Source organism: Diabrotica virgifera, chromosome 1, assembly GCF_917563875.1.
Source record: "Diabrotica virgifera virgifera chromosome 1, PGI_DIABVI_V3a".
NCBI lineage: Eukaryota > Metazoa > Arthropoda > Insecta > Coleoptera > Chrysomelidae > Diabrotica > Diabrotica virgifera.
Genome location: NC_065443.1, coordinates 1,672,054 through 1,686,960, shown reverse-complemented (window position 1 = coordinate 1,686,960; position 14,907 = coordinate 1,672,054). Strand labels below are relative to the sequence as shown.

General features: G+C 35.4%; 1 protein-coding gene across 1 annotated transcript in view; it reads left to right on the top strand.

Moving 5' to 3' along the window:
* LOC114331009 (high-affinity choline transporter 1) overlaps positions 1-9,888 on the top strand; it is a 36,703-nt gene extending 26,815 nt beyond the window's left edge. Inside the window, exon 8 of the mRNA XM_028280463.2 lies at positions 1,373-9,888. Coding sequence (XP_028136264.1) covers positions 1,373-1,572 — 200 coding nt within the window. The 3' untranslated portion in view covers positions 1,573-9,888. The remainder of the gene's footprint in view (positions 1-1,372) is intronic.
* Positions 9,889-14,907: the final 5,019 nt, after the last annotated feature.

Genomic DNA, 14,907 nt, shown 5'->3' with positions numbered 1-14,907 from the left:
TTGAATTCAGTAATCTCGTTCTTGTTTAAATTAAATTTCCAGAAAGCTGTGAATTCGACCTGTCGATGAGCGTTCGCAAATGTTTACCATTTTCGCTAAAACGAATACATGGAAAGCAGTAAACATTTCCATTTGAGGGAGAGTACGTTGCCAATCTCTTTTAATTTTTTTACACTAATATATTTTCGAAAAACCATAGATTGTGCAAGAAATCTTGTAATGCCTTCGACATTTCTTTTTGATGTTGAAAAACTTCCATCAAGATTTTTACATTCTGAAGAACCTTTCCCAATCCAAAATTTCCATATTTCTTCAGGTATGGCATTCCATAATTCTATGTTGTGTCCGAATTCTGGGCCAAATTTACCTTTAACTTCAATTTTTAACTTTGTTTCGGTTTCTGGTTCTTTTCTTGAACTGGAATATAACTGTTGTATGGTTTTTATCTTCTTCAGTTACGGAAGATATTTCCCTAAGCCATTTCTATTTCATCACGTGCATTTTCATTGGTTGCAGCTGCACTAGCTGTGGATTTCCGTGTGAAACCGAGTTTATGGTATTGCGCGATATTTGAATTTTTTAACATACATAAATATGATTTATAGTTTTTATTTAATTCTAATTATAATTTTTTCGTTTTGAGCCCTACGAGGCCCCCTTTGGGGCCGAGGCCTTTAGGCAACTGCCTACTTTGCCTAATGGTTAATCCGGCACTGACACCTTCTGAATCACACAAAATGCTGGCCATCACCTTTCCGGCCGATTGGACAGTCTTCGGCCTCCTCGGAGCATGTTCGCGGGATGATCATACTATATCAACTGTTTCTTGGTCTCTGGTGTGGACCATGTCTCGTCGACGGTTATGATGTTATGAAAGAACGAAAGAACTTTTGGATTACGCTTAAACAGCATCCGAAAATACTGTGAAGTGGTCTCATGGTTGCGTTTATTGTTCGGAGTTTTTTGAGATACCCACTGTCTCAGCTATTTCACGTACCATCAGTCAGCGGTCTGCCAGTACGAGATCATGGATTTCATTCACGTTATCTTCTGTAGTAGCCGTTTTCGCTGCAGAATTTCCCTTCTAAAAACAAGAATCGAATCACCGATTGATATTGTTCTTTTTCATTTTTCTAAAATCCCCAAACACGCCCTCTTACAAACGCGGTCAAAACAAAACTGTGCAAAACTACAAGTCTGATTTGGCTGATGTTTTGAAATAAACCGTCTACAAGAATGTATTACACAATGGTAGATTTCTCTTGCGATAGTGGCGCCATCGGGCGGAGAGGCTAAGTACTTATCGGACCACCGTATGGTACTGAAATCTTTGGACAAAAAATGTTTTCAATTTTTCTTCTCCTTGTTGAAGGTGCCATGGGCAAGCTGTACGGGGCGGCCACCATGGTCGGCAAAGACGAACGCAATGGCAGAATAAACCCAGCTTTGGAGACCGACGATGACGACATACCACCTTCAGAGATCAGCAAGCTCAGGAGTTCGGTCAGTAGCGGAGGAGGAGCTCGACCCAATGCCACTAACCCCATAGATAATTCCCAAACGACGCTGTGAGATAGCGCTTGTACTCCGTAAGAAATTTTCATTGTATCTAGTCAGTAAAATAGAGATAGATGTATCTATATTGTACAAAAAAAATTATCATACTGTGACGTGTCAATTTTATCGGGAAAATTATGGGATCGGAAGAGGTAGGTGCTAGGAAAAGGAACTGTTCTAAAATAACATTCGTTCAATTTTATTAAAAATTTTAAGAGAAAGTCTTATGTTGTAAGATTATAAGCGCACATAAAAAATTATTTTTTTTAAAGGGTATCTAAATCTGTTTGTTTGTAACAAAATTTTTGCAAAATGTTTTTTCCGCGTTTTAGATGTTCTGACCTTATTGTCTCATTATCTTTTATTGTTTTCTAATTCAATTAGATGATAAAAAAGTAAGTTGATGCAATATATACTTACAATAAAATACAACTTTCTGGGAAAAGCCCGATAGTAGGTCAGTTGGTCGTCCAAGAAAAGGAGGAAAGCAAATAACTAACGAGTGACGTTCAAAAGAGTGGGGTGTAAAATGGGAGAGTATTGCACAAAACTGGCAAGAGTGAGGGAAATAATAAACGTGGCCAACACTCACTTAGAGTTGTAAAGAGGAAGAAGAAGAAGTTTAAAGAGACACCGATCTCAGAATTCGTTAAACTTGAAAAACTTCGATGGATTGCTCATGTAGTGAGAATGGAGACTGAAAGGTTGCCAAAAAGAGCCCTAGATAGTAAAATGCAGGGCGCAAATCCTAAAGAAAGGCCACACAAAAGGCGGGAGGATGAAGTGGCAGAAGACGAGCAAAATTAGACATGAGAATTTGAAGAAATCAATGTGTGGATTTATCTCACTCAATACCTTATATTTTGACGATTTACTTTCCCACACATTATGCGAAATGAATCCAGATATGCCCTCCTACAAGCCACCCTGCAAGGAAGAATATTTGGAAAGCGAGATCCAGGAAGAAGAAGACCATCCTGGTTAAAGAATCTAAGAACCTGGTTAAACACGGATAGGCACATAAAGAAGAACTTTCCCACACTGTGTAAATATTTTGCTTCGTAGGAGAAACATACCTTGTTAACGAAGTTCTCGTCAGCTAGAATGTTCTGAATGAATAACATCTTATATAATAGGTATATTTGTGCATCTCTGCATGAGGATATACATATATGTGAATCTTCAATGAAACTCTGCATTAAACCTAAAGTTTTATTGCAATTTATAAAAGTGCTTGGTCTACCTGTCCTTTTCTTTTTCTACGTGTCTCTTACTCGCCCAGTTTCCTCAAAGCACTTTACAATTTTTTGTACCGTCGCCTTATGAATAGGATAATGGTTTGGGTATCGTGAAACAAGTTAGCTCCTTCACTACAAGATTTTTTTCTATTGACGTAGAAATCCTTCAATCTCTCAATCATTATAACAGTAATCAGCTCTTTTTTTTATTAAAAACCATCTTTATTGTAAAACTTTTAAACAAGCATAAAACGACTATCAGTTTTAGTTATTAATTTATTTTACGAAACTTTTCAATAAACGTCAACCTATTGTGAGTTTTATGAATTATGTCAAGACTACGGCATTCTATATTTACTGAATTAGTTCAAAACTATTTGGTGCTGAGAAGTTGTATTTGTTTAAGACTACAAGTGTTAAATATGACTGATACTTTTGCGAGTTATATATGGTCCTAGCAGGGGCAGTGTGACAAATCAATGGAGGAGCAGATACAACAATGAATTAGAGACTCTTTTGGACAGGTCACGTGGTACGGAGTGATGACGACAGACTGATTAGCAATGTGTTTTGGGAAAGACCAGACCGTAGAAGACCGGCAGGATGTCCTAGAAAAAGGTGGAAAGATGCAGTCAGGGAAGACATGGAGAAGATGGAAGTGAGACCATGAGAAATAGTAGCACAGGACCGGAACCAATGGAAGACACTAGTAAACGCAGCAAAGACTCACGAAAAGTTGTAAAAGCCAAATATGATAAAATATGACTGAACTCGTATTGAAGTGAGGATTCCAATAATAATAATAAAATATAAGGTATTTTTACCTGCGCAGAGAGCTAAATAGTCAGCTAGATCATTCAAAAGAAATCATAAGACGCATTGAAATAGCAAGGTCTGGTTTTATGAACATACGTAAAATGCTCTGTAACTCCAAGCTATCAGCCACAATGAGATTGAGAACACTAAAGCGTTATGTGTGGTACTATATGGCTGTGAGACCTGGACATTAAAACAATATGACGTCAACAAACTGAATCCATTGAAAATGTCAGCCGAATGCTAGGAATAAGCTAGACCAACAGAACTACGAATGAAGAAGTACTGGAAATAATGAGCACACGTCCTCATCTGGTCAATACTATCAAAATTAGAAAGACGTCATATCTAGGACACATAATGCGCCATAACTAAATTGAGCAGCTCCAGGTATAATATTAGAAGGCAAAATCGAAGGTACATAAAAGGGGTATAGGAAGAAAGAAAAAATCCTGGCTCCGAAACATCAGAGATTAGACCCACACAACAGGGAATGACTTAATTCATCAAGTTAAAGTCACTAATGACACCAGAAGAATGTCAAATCTGGCAACATTACAATAATTATTATCAAATTTGTAATCTCCATAATGCAGAACATGCGTATCCCGTTTTTTAAGAGCTAATTAGGCGTTTCAAGACATTTTGTCCACCCTGTATATAAATTATTCACTCAAAAACAATACACCTTGAGTCAAAAATGTGAAACATACATTTTGAAATCACCGACCTTATTAACTAATAAATCAGGTTACACCGAAGGCTTAAAACGATATTCCCAATTCCAGACTTATATCGTTTTACTATTGTCTTCTTGTGTAATATCCTGGACAATGTAAATATTGTATATAGTAATCGGGCAATAAGTTTTCTTCAAAGAAGTGCGGTGTTTTCAAAAACTATGGACAAAGAATTCGGACGTCATCAAATCTAATGCAGCGAATAACAAATAAGAATCTTTGCTAACTCATTAGAGTACAAAAAATGGTCAGCTGTGTCATTTTCCGAAAATAAATATTTGAAATTCAAATGAGAGGAACGCATTACTCCAGCTACAACCAGAAGTCCAAAAAGAGCTTTCATTTCATTTTCCTGGACAAGCTTAGGGTCTCTATTTCTTTGAAAATTGGGCAATACCTTCGTCTCGATATATATGTTTGTTTTTTTTTAATAAAAGAATAATTAAAATATTATCAAAAAGAGACCAAATGCTTCAGCGACATTATTTACATTTTTTGAACATCCTTTACAGCCAGCTGGATGAATCCATTCATTGTAGCGAGCTTACAAATAAAATAAAACTCTCGGTTCGTTTATACGAATTTATTTTATGCAAGTTACAGGTCGAATTTATCTTATACTCTAACTCAAATAAGACCACGCTTCGCTTAAATACATAATAACGTAATTCTGGAGAATTTTGGACTTCGCCACCTCTAGTTATTCAGTCACCTACCATCTACCGCACGGCTCTCCCCGCCGCTTCTATACATATCGTCCTCTCGTCAGAATCTTCTCGGCTTACGTTGAGATGGAACCGTTTGGAGCTGTTACTTGCGGTCGGTAATTAATTCTTTTTTTACAATATTATGACTTTATGGTCTAGAAGTTTGTGGTGATGTTGTGCTCTAGTTTGAAACATTATCTTTTCCGCAAAGAGTTATAATCTGACAAAGGTTGTATGGAAATCAAAAACAACTTACCGATATAAAAGTCATCAGATTTTAATTGATCATTATGATCACTTTCACTATCTTCAATGAGTTAGGAAACGTTTATTGAACTTGCTTCAAAAAGGTTATGCAAGTACTTATAAACAATTATAGGGAAGAGAGTGAATATAGGGACAAATGCATAGACAGTAACAAATAATGAAAAAGTGAGTGAATTTCGTACATAGTTATTTTAACTTTATTTAGATTTATTGTATTGTACATATTAAAATATACCAATAACTCAGACAAATATGGAGCACAGACAAATACATGTCTGTGCTCCATATGTACATATTGGTAGAACACATTGATTGTATACTTTTGTGTGGAGGCATTAGTCATATTTCTGGTTTTCAGGATATATATTTCATTTTTCCGAATGTCACCCATGCGAGTCTAATTCTCCTTTTTATCTTTGCTGTTGGATTAGCTTTACTCAGTTTCATTATTTTCCCTAGGTATATATACTCCTTGACTTTCTATACTGTACTTGTTCCTATTTGCATGGTTTCGTTGTTCTCTTTTATAGTTCGTCCGCTATAACTTTTCCCATGTGTCACGATTCATTTTCAAACAAATGAAGTCAAAACATAAATTGAAACGAACGTCGATGTGTATATACATTTTGTATACTGTATACTATATACTACACACATCGGCGTACGTTTCACTTTATTTTTTTGACGTAATTTGTTTGAAAATGAATCGTGACACATGGGAAAAGTTATAGCGGACGAACAATACGTTTGTCATAAAATATATTTAGTTTGTGTGTAGTTCATATTTAGACCTAGACCATACTATAATACCCTATGGCATGGAAAAAAACTACACCAGAATAAAATTATAATAATTTTTAAGGGCATCGGAACAAATTTTTGTTTACTTTAAAAGAATATAGATAGAGAAAAATTCAAATAAACAAAAAAATACATGTTAAACGAATGTTATTAGGCCATTTTCTTTAAAAGCACCAAAAAGTATTTAAGAAAGTTTAACGGACCTTCAAACTATCAACGGTACAACACATTTTTACATACATCTGTAAAAAGTCATTTTGCTTGTACATACAGCAAAGTAAAGTTTTTAATATTTGATTAAATAATTCTTCGTTAAAAAGAGTATACACAGTAAGCGTCACGCTAGTAGACACACGGGAACCTATGTAATTGCTAGGCTTATGGGCTAATCCGACCCTTTCCTACATGTGACTTTCATATCTGTCACGCCATGTGACGGTCATGTCATGTATGTCATGCATATTTAAACTTTTACAACTTCAATACATGAAAACCATAACAATGACAACTATAAACCTCAAAAACTTTCAACTATGTATGCGTATATGCATTTTCTGACGTTGTAGATGTCTTTAGACATTTCTAAGTTATTTAATGACATCTCGAATATTTTCTAACTTAATTATTTTTTTTACGTCAAGGGACTTTTTCTATGTAATATCAATCTGTGTAATTCTCGGCATAAAAGTAAACAGTGCAACAAGTGAAGGGTCCAAGACTGTATTAGCTTAATGTGGCCGTGTGTCTAGTAGCGTAGCGGTTACTGTATAATACTACTTCGAACGGAAGAAAAGTTAAAATCTATCTCTATTTTGTGCATCTCGTATTAGGTCCCGCCAATTCTCCAAACTTAGAGTAAGGTTAGGTGCTAAAGTATAGTTGGATATAAAAACTGCTGGACAGTCAGGCTTGTTTTCTGGGTTGAGATATTTATATATTTGTTAATATAATTATAGATAGCAATGTGTAGACTGAACTGGTCGTACTTTTTTGATTTTTGGTCTAGATTTTTGATAGGAATTGAAAACTATGTCTTGGGTTGACGATTTTAATAAAAACTTTTTATCGTCAAAACTTAGACATAACTCGTTCGTAACAAAGGCCATAGAATGAGCCAGAAAGAGTAGGATCAAACATACATACAGTACATTTGACGTTAAGATGGTTATCTTCTTTCACTGCAGAGAGAATATTTCGAAATATGTGATACCCAGGATTCGCATTTAGCATATTAGGTAGATACATACTATCGCAATCTTTTCATTAGTACGTTCAAAAATTATGTCGACTATGGAAACAAAATGCAAGAAGTGATGTTCAATAATAACATAATCTACAGCGTTTCCTTTACTACTAGTACAAAAATAAAGAATATTACTGCTAGTAGTTCCTTTACATCATAGTGGTAATTTAGTCGACCACGTATGGCCGTTCTTTCCGTTTAGGTTTATTGTATTGGGCATAATGATGCTTCCATTTCATCCGTAGTACGTTAGAAAAGGGAATATAATCATCCGTTTCTTGTTCAACATTTTATGTGACCCCTGCTGTATGAACTACGTACCTCAACATCATTCTTGTAATATCTTACAAGAGTATGATATTCTTAAAGGAAGGATATTGTGACCCATCTGCGACAATGCAAAACACCTAGTAGAATGCTTAGTGCGACTATGGTGGTATAGTGGCCAGTAGGAAGACCAAGGAAGACGTGGATAGACGAGAGAGAGAGAGAGAGAAAGAGGTAAGAAGTGACGCTGAAAAGATATTGGAGGTGGATCACTGGAGGAGAGCAGTCAAGGAAAGAGATGGTTGGAAGTGAATGCTGGGAGAGACCAGGGTCAGAAAGAGAAATTGGCGTCTTTTCACTTCGAGAGAAGGTAGCAGAGTTATTTTTCATTTTCATTGTTCAAGAATTTCTGTATTTTTAAAAGGACTGGGCTATTATGGGCAGTAGGAATATTTACTCAGGGTTGGCTTAAATTGGGGGTGAAAATTTTAGAAATAATACAGAAAAAAATATAATATTGTTTTTTCGCATGTAAAAAATTGAACAACATTTTCATAACAACGTTGCTCATCATTGGAGTATTTTCCAAATTATTATAGCCAAAAATCTAGTCCAAATCACCAATATACGAAACAGTTCAAATTGTAGATATTTTAGAAAAAGTATATTTGTTAAATAATACAAAAAACATATCACTCCTCTCAGATTAATAAGATTTTTACAGTTAAAAACATAGTCAAAGCGTCTGTGATTATTTTCAAAGTACCGCATTACAGGACGATTGCTAGAATAAACTTCTTTAGATTAAGAAACAAATACCATGTACGTTGGGTTATGATTTACGTTGAAACACCCTAACTTGCCATACAAGTACAATAAGTTATTCGTTTTGTAATATATTACAGGGTAAGTCAGCACTAATGAGCTTTCGTAAACGGTACTAACTCTAAGCATAATATGCAAAAATATGTAATATAGTCTTCAGGTACAATAGAAGTAGATTTTCGCGTATTTTGGACCAAAATTAGATCGTGACTTGCCTTGTACCTTACTCCTTACATACTGTATCACCTACTGTTGTGTGAAACGCACAAAAGATTACATTCCTAAAGCGGTCGTACAAGAAATACAGTGTAAAAATCGAAATTTCACAATTGTGGGTTAAACAGTTAAAAGTAGCTGATTGTCTTTATCTGTTATAGACTTGATGATATATAATCTTATTAGTCTGAACCAAAACTATACATATCAAATAACATATCATTTATACTTAGTCGAATATTCGAGCCACATCATTGATTGGTCGTTATATTTTTTATTTGGTCATTTTTTTTCCAACGAAAACATCGACCTCCTCCCAGAATGTTGGCATAATTTGTTAAAGTTTTTGGCAATTCAGCCAGATTTTTCATGTTTTTTATGATACATAAATATTCATAAACAAATGTTGGGTTTTCAGTGCAATTTTTTAAATTATTTTCTTTATATCCCAAAGGCTTTCTTAAATTTTTGTTTTTTTTTCAAAATAGATGAAAATGTGAACAGCAAAGCTTTAGATCCTGACGATCCTGTAACGATGCAGTTTTTATCGTAAGGCAAGTCATGGAAAAATCACTAGAATACAACGTCCCGGCTTACTGTTGCTTCATATATCTACAAAAGGCATGCGACCGTGTAGAGCTGAATGACGTAATTCACCTGTTTAAACGAAACATACCATCAGATATTATCAAGACTATCGAAAACATATACAGAAGAAATAAAATACAGGCCAGAATTAATAACAAACTAATACAGCCGATCTGTTGTTTAACCTCATCATGGATAAAATTATTCATAAAGTCAAAAACCTGAGTATAGAATACAGAATGGGTGAAGAAATTATCTCTATAGTATGCTATGCAGACGATGCCATATACTTATTGCAGAGAGTAAAGATGACCTTCAGAGACTTTTATATCAATTTAATATAACAGCAAGAAAGCTCAACATGATAAGATCACCAAATAAAACAAAAAGTATGGTAATTTCTAAAGATCCAATAAGGTGCAAGGTGGAAGTGGACAGCAAAATAATCCAGCAAGAAAGAAGTATTAGCTACCTGGGAGTACTAATGCACAGTTATGGAGATACAGAAGCGGAAGTTGCACAACAAATGAACAAAGCCAACAGAATAGCAGGATGTCTTGAACACACTATCTGACGCAACACACATCCACGGACAGAAACAAAGGCCAATATTTATAGGACAGTAGTTAGGCCAATTATTATGACTTACACTGCGGAAACAAGACCTGATACCACAAGGACAAAAAACTGATGAAAACGTGTGAAATGAAAATAGTCCGAAATACCTTAGGCAAGGCTGTAATATAGAGAACATAAATGACTAGACACTGAAAAGAAGAAAGGAAGGGGGGGGGGGTAAGTATAAGCTTGTTTGTGGAGTTCCATTCTTGGCTCCCAATCTCCATCTTGGAAAAAGTGGTGCAAAGGTGTAGACAATTCAATTTGCTACCAATATTATCGTAATCAATTTTCTCTGTAGGCTTTATGAGATAAAATTTTTATCCCTTTTTCCAAGATGGCGACCGAAGGTACGAGAATGGTGATTCCCCTATAGATAAAAAAAATGCAACCCTAAATGGAACTTTTCAATGGACTAGCATGATTTTGGGAGTATTGTGTAACAGTCGTTTAAGATACATCTGTTGTCAAAAAACCTGGACTATTATTTCGTCAAAAGAGATAAAATAGATACAACAACACATGTGGCATGTTGTTAAATAGCAATAATTTATTGGCAGAATTATTAATTTTAATATTTTGTTTATTGGTTGTTCATCTTACAGTAAAATGACGAATCTTCCTTAAAAATGAGTTGCCAAAAACTAAGTTTGAATCTTTTCTTGTTATATTGTTCACATTCCTGTTTGTAAGCTCTAGGAACTATTCTTGGGTAACAGTATAGTATGCTTTATTTTGTATTTAATAGGTTATTTAATATTCAAAAACTCAATGAAGTGCAGCAGTTCTGGAAAAAAACATCTACTTCTTTTAGAAAAGACAGCAGTCAATATCCCTACTAATGTCAATGGATGAGAAGAAATGTAGAAACCAACTTCATGGTCGTAGCAAATCGTAAGTTTCATTAACTTTTGTACAAAAAATTAAGTTTCTTCACAAGTCAAGGTAGATATTTGAGAATATGTACAAAAATAGTTCTTTCTTAGGTTAATATAGAAAGCCGTCCATTATTATATATATATTTTCAATCAATTAGCAATATCAATCTACGGCAGTCTGATATACAACCACAATGGCTGCAATCGACCTTTGTAGCAATTCCCAAAAAGTCAAGTTCAACAACCTGCTTAGATCACAGAATAATAGCTTTTTTGATTTACGTTCTTAAAACAATTTTGAAAATACATAGCAGAATTGTTGAAACTGTTGAATATGAAATAAATGACACACAATTTGGTTCTAGAAATGGTATGAGCACAAGAAACGCTTTATTCGGCTTGAATGTGCTGGCCTAGAGATGCATAAATATAAATCAGGACATTTACTTACGTTTTGTAAACTTTGAAATGGCATTTGATAGTGTTTAACATAAGAAGCTTGAACGAGCCTAATGAACCATATGTTGAAAAGTTGAAATTGTTTCTTATCATGGGAACTACAGTGAGCAAACAGAGAACGCTTAACAACGGCCTCCCCCAGGGCTCCGTACTTGCACCGCTGCTATTTAGTATGTATATAGCTGATATGCTCCCTACCAGATCTAAAAAATTTGGATATGCAGACGACTGGGCACTTGCAACTCAAAACTCCTTAATACAAAACTCCGAGGCAATCCTAACGGAAGATCTGGAACGCCTGGTTAAGTACTTTAAACAATGGAGACTTAAACCTAACCCCAAAAAAACCGAGGTTAGCTGTTTTCACCTGAACAACAATATGGCCCACACAAAACTTAAAGTGTACATTGATAACCAACTGCTCACGCACAACTATAATCCCAAGTACCTCGGCGTCACCCTGGACAGAACACTCTCCTTTAAGAAACATCTTGAGAACACCGCAGCAAAGCTGAGAACCCGTAACAACATCATACAGAAGCTTTGCGGGACTACATGGGGCTCAACAGCAAGTACACTTCGGTGTTCAGCCCTTGGACTCGTATACTCCGCAGCTGAATACTGCTCCCCTGTTTGGCTGAACAGCGTTCACACAAAAATTATAGATACTCAGCTCAATGTCGCCATGCGTCTCATATCTGGAACGATCAAGTCTACACCTGTGGAGTGGCTTCCACTACTGAGCCACATACCTCCACCTAACCTTCGTCGTCAGCATGCTCTGCTTAGAGAATTCCAAAAGCTGCTTAACAGCCCGCAGTTACCTATACACACATATGTCGCCGACGCTAACTCACATCGATTGCGCTCCAGAAAACCTCCGATTAGAGATGCAATAAACTTGAGTTCCAACAATTTCCAAATGAACTCCCAGTGGAAGAACATGCAGAGCGACAGACCGAACCTAATAATGAGAAACACACCATGCATCCCAGAAACTCCACCAGGTTTTGACCTCCCCCGAAAATCATGGTCAACTCTTAACAGGATAAGAACGGGTCATGGAGTCTGCGCAGATTCCCTTTATAAATGGAAAATGAGAACCTCTGCTGAGTGCGACTGCGGCGCCGAGAAACAGACCATCCAGCAATTGATTGCCGAATGCCCTCGGAGAAAGTATGATGGAGATCCTCTGGACTTCGCCTCTGCAACACCAGCGTCGATTGAATATATTAATACATTAGATGTTAGACTATAACATATGTGTGATAATGTTGTGTATCAAATTGCCATACGCTAAATAAATAAAATTGTTTCTTATCCATGTAAGAATTTATAAGAAGTGCGAGGAACAAATATGGGACAGACAGTTCGGGTTCATTAAAGCAGTGGGTACCAGAGAGGCACTTTTCGGAGTACATGTCCTGATTCAAACATGCAGGATCATTAACTGCGACCTATACGCATACTTGATCGAGTATGAAAAGGCATTTAACAGAGATCAACAGAGTTTAAAAGAAGCAGACTTGGATGACAAAGACCTCAGAATAATTTCAGAACTCTTCTGAAATCAGACCGCATTTATGAAAATTGACGGAGAAGAAACAGATTACATAAAAATACTACGTGAAGTTAGACAGGGATGTATCCTATCGTCGTTAACTTTTACCAAGGCTCTATACCGAATAGACGAAGGCATCCTTCTAAATCGAGAAATAGTAAACAAAATTAGATATGCCGACGACACCATGGTGATAGCAGATAGTTTAGAGTAGAGAGACTTCAGAGGCTAATGGAGAGAATCAACGAGTACAGTCAAAAGCAAGGAGAATATAAACGGGGCTCATCTATACATTAATGGAACGCAGATTGAACACGTAAAATATTATTATTACCTGGGAACTATTATAAATGAGCAGTGGAGCAATATACAGGAAATAAAGTGCCGCATAGGAAAGGCAAGAACTGTCATTAACAAAATGAGAGTGACAAAAGCCACAACATATCCCTAGATACAAAAATGAGACATTTGAGATGTTATGTTTTCTCTATATTATTGTACGGAGCGGAGGCGTGGACGTTTACACGCACCAATATTGAGAAATTTGAAGCAGTAGGGATGCGGCTTTATAGAAGAATGCTGAGAATATCATGGACAGCAAGGATCACGAACAAAGAAGTTCTAGGAAGAATGAAGAAGGAACCGGAGATTGTGTTTATCATCAAATGCATAAAATTGTACTATCTGGGACACTTTATAACAAATCAGCACCGTTACTCCCTGCTGCAGTCTATATTGCAAGGTAAAGTCAAAAGTAAGCGAGAATCCGGTAAAAGGAGAATATCGTGGGGTGGAATTTGAGAACATGGTTTAATAAAACATCAACGGAACTGTTTCGATACGCAGCGAACAATGATAGGATTACCAATATGATTTCCAACATTTGAAACGGATAGGAACGATATGTCTATAGTCATTGCGGCAATAATCGCTCTTCTGGATGAACAAATTGAATAACTTAAGAACTATTTGGTCGATCTAGCTCAGATTTGGCACACTTTAATAAATCAGTGATTGCCCTAATTTCAAGTAGTCATATTGCATGTCATTATGTAAAAACAGAGTGATTAACATTTATAAATTACTGCAAAATAAGTACAACTACAACTTATATTTCAACTACTTTTCTGTAAAATGTATAAGAAATATTTTATAGACAAAAAATATTTTTTTACTTATTATGATTGTTTAGAAGGAAAACCAAGCAAAATTAGCTGTACTTCAAGTCCCTATCCCTTATATACCTTTTAGACCCTTTAAAACTCTGTATAAGATTTTATCAGCTGATTGTTTTCTTTATTGGCCTAACAGCATGCAAAACGATTAGTAAAAATATGTTTCATGTTTATACACTTACAATCGTATTAATTTTGGACTAATGTTTAAGCTATATGTGTTCAAATCTAATTTAAATTGATGTGTCCCAAGAATAGTCCATCCTATTGTTCAGTGTTCTTGTTGTAAAAGAAAAAATATCTTGATGTTATATGTGGTGAAACAATAATTAGTATACCTTCCACCCCATCATCGTCTACACTCTTTCACTCCTGGACAAAATTCATAGAGGTAAAAGACTAAAAGGACATAGACACATATCTAAAAATACATATCATTTTCCCCCTCACTCAAGACATTCTAACATTTTAGCAATTCTCGAGGAACGCATTTTTGGTCAAGTTGTTAGTACACTTTTAAGGATAATATATAAAGATGTTCATAAAATATCTATTTGTCCAAGGGCCGATTGTTCGAACGCTAATCAAAAATGATCATTATCAAATATTTAATTACTGTCACAACTGTCAATGTCAATTTTGACTGGTTTGCAAAAACCATAATTATTGATTACAATTATGAAATTAGTTAATCAATTATGTTAATAATTGTTATGTTAATTGATTAACGAATCTCATAATTATAATTAATTTTGTATTCAGCAACCCAACCAAAGTTGACATTGACAGTTGGTGACAGTAATTAAAAATTTGATAGTGATCATTGTTGATTAGCGTTTGAACAACCGGCCCTAAATGTATTTAAAAAAGCGCTCTCAGATTCAATAGAAGGCATATCTATTAAAGTAGAAGTTGAATAACTTCCACTTTGCAGATGATACGGTAATAATG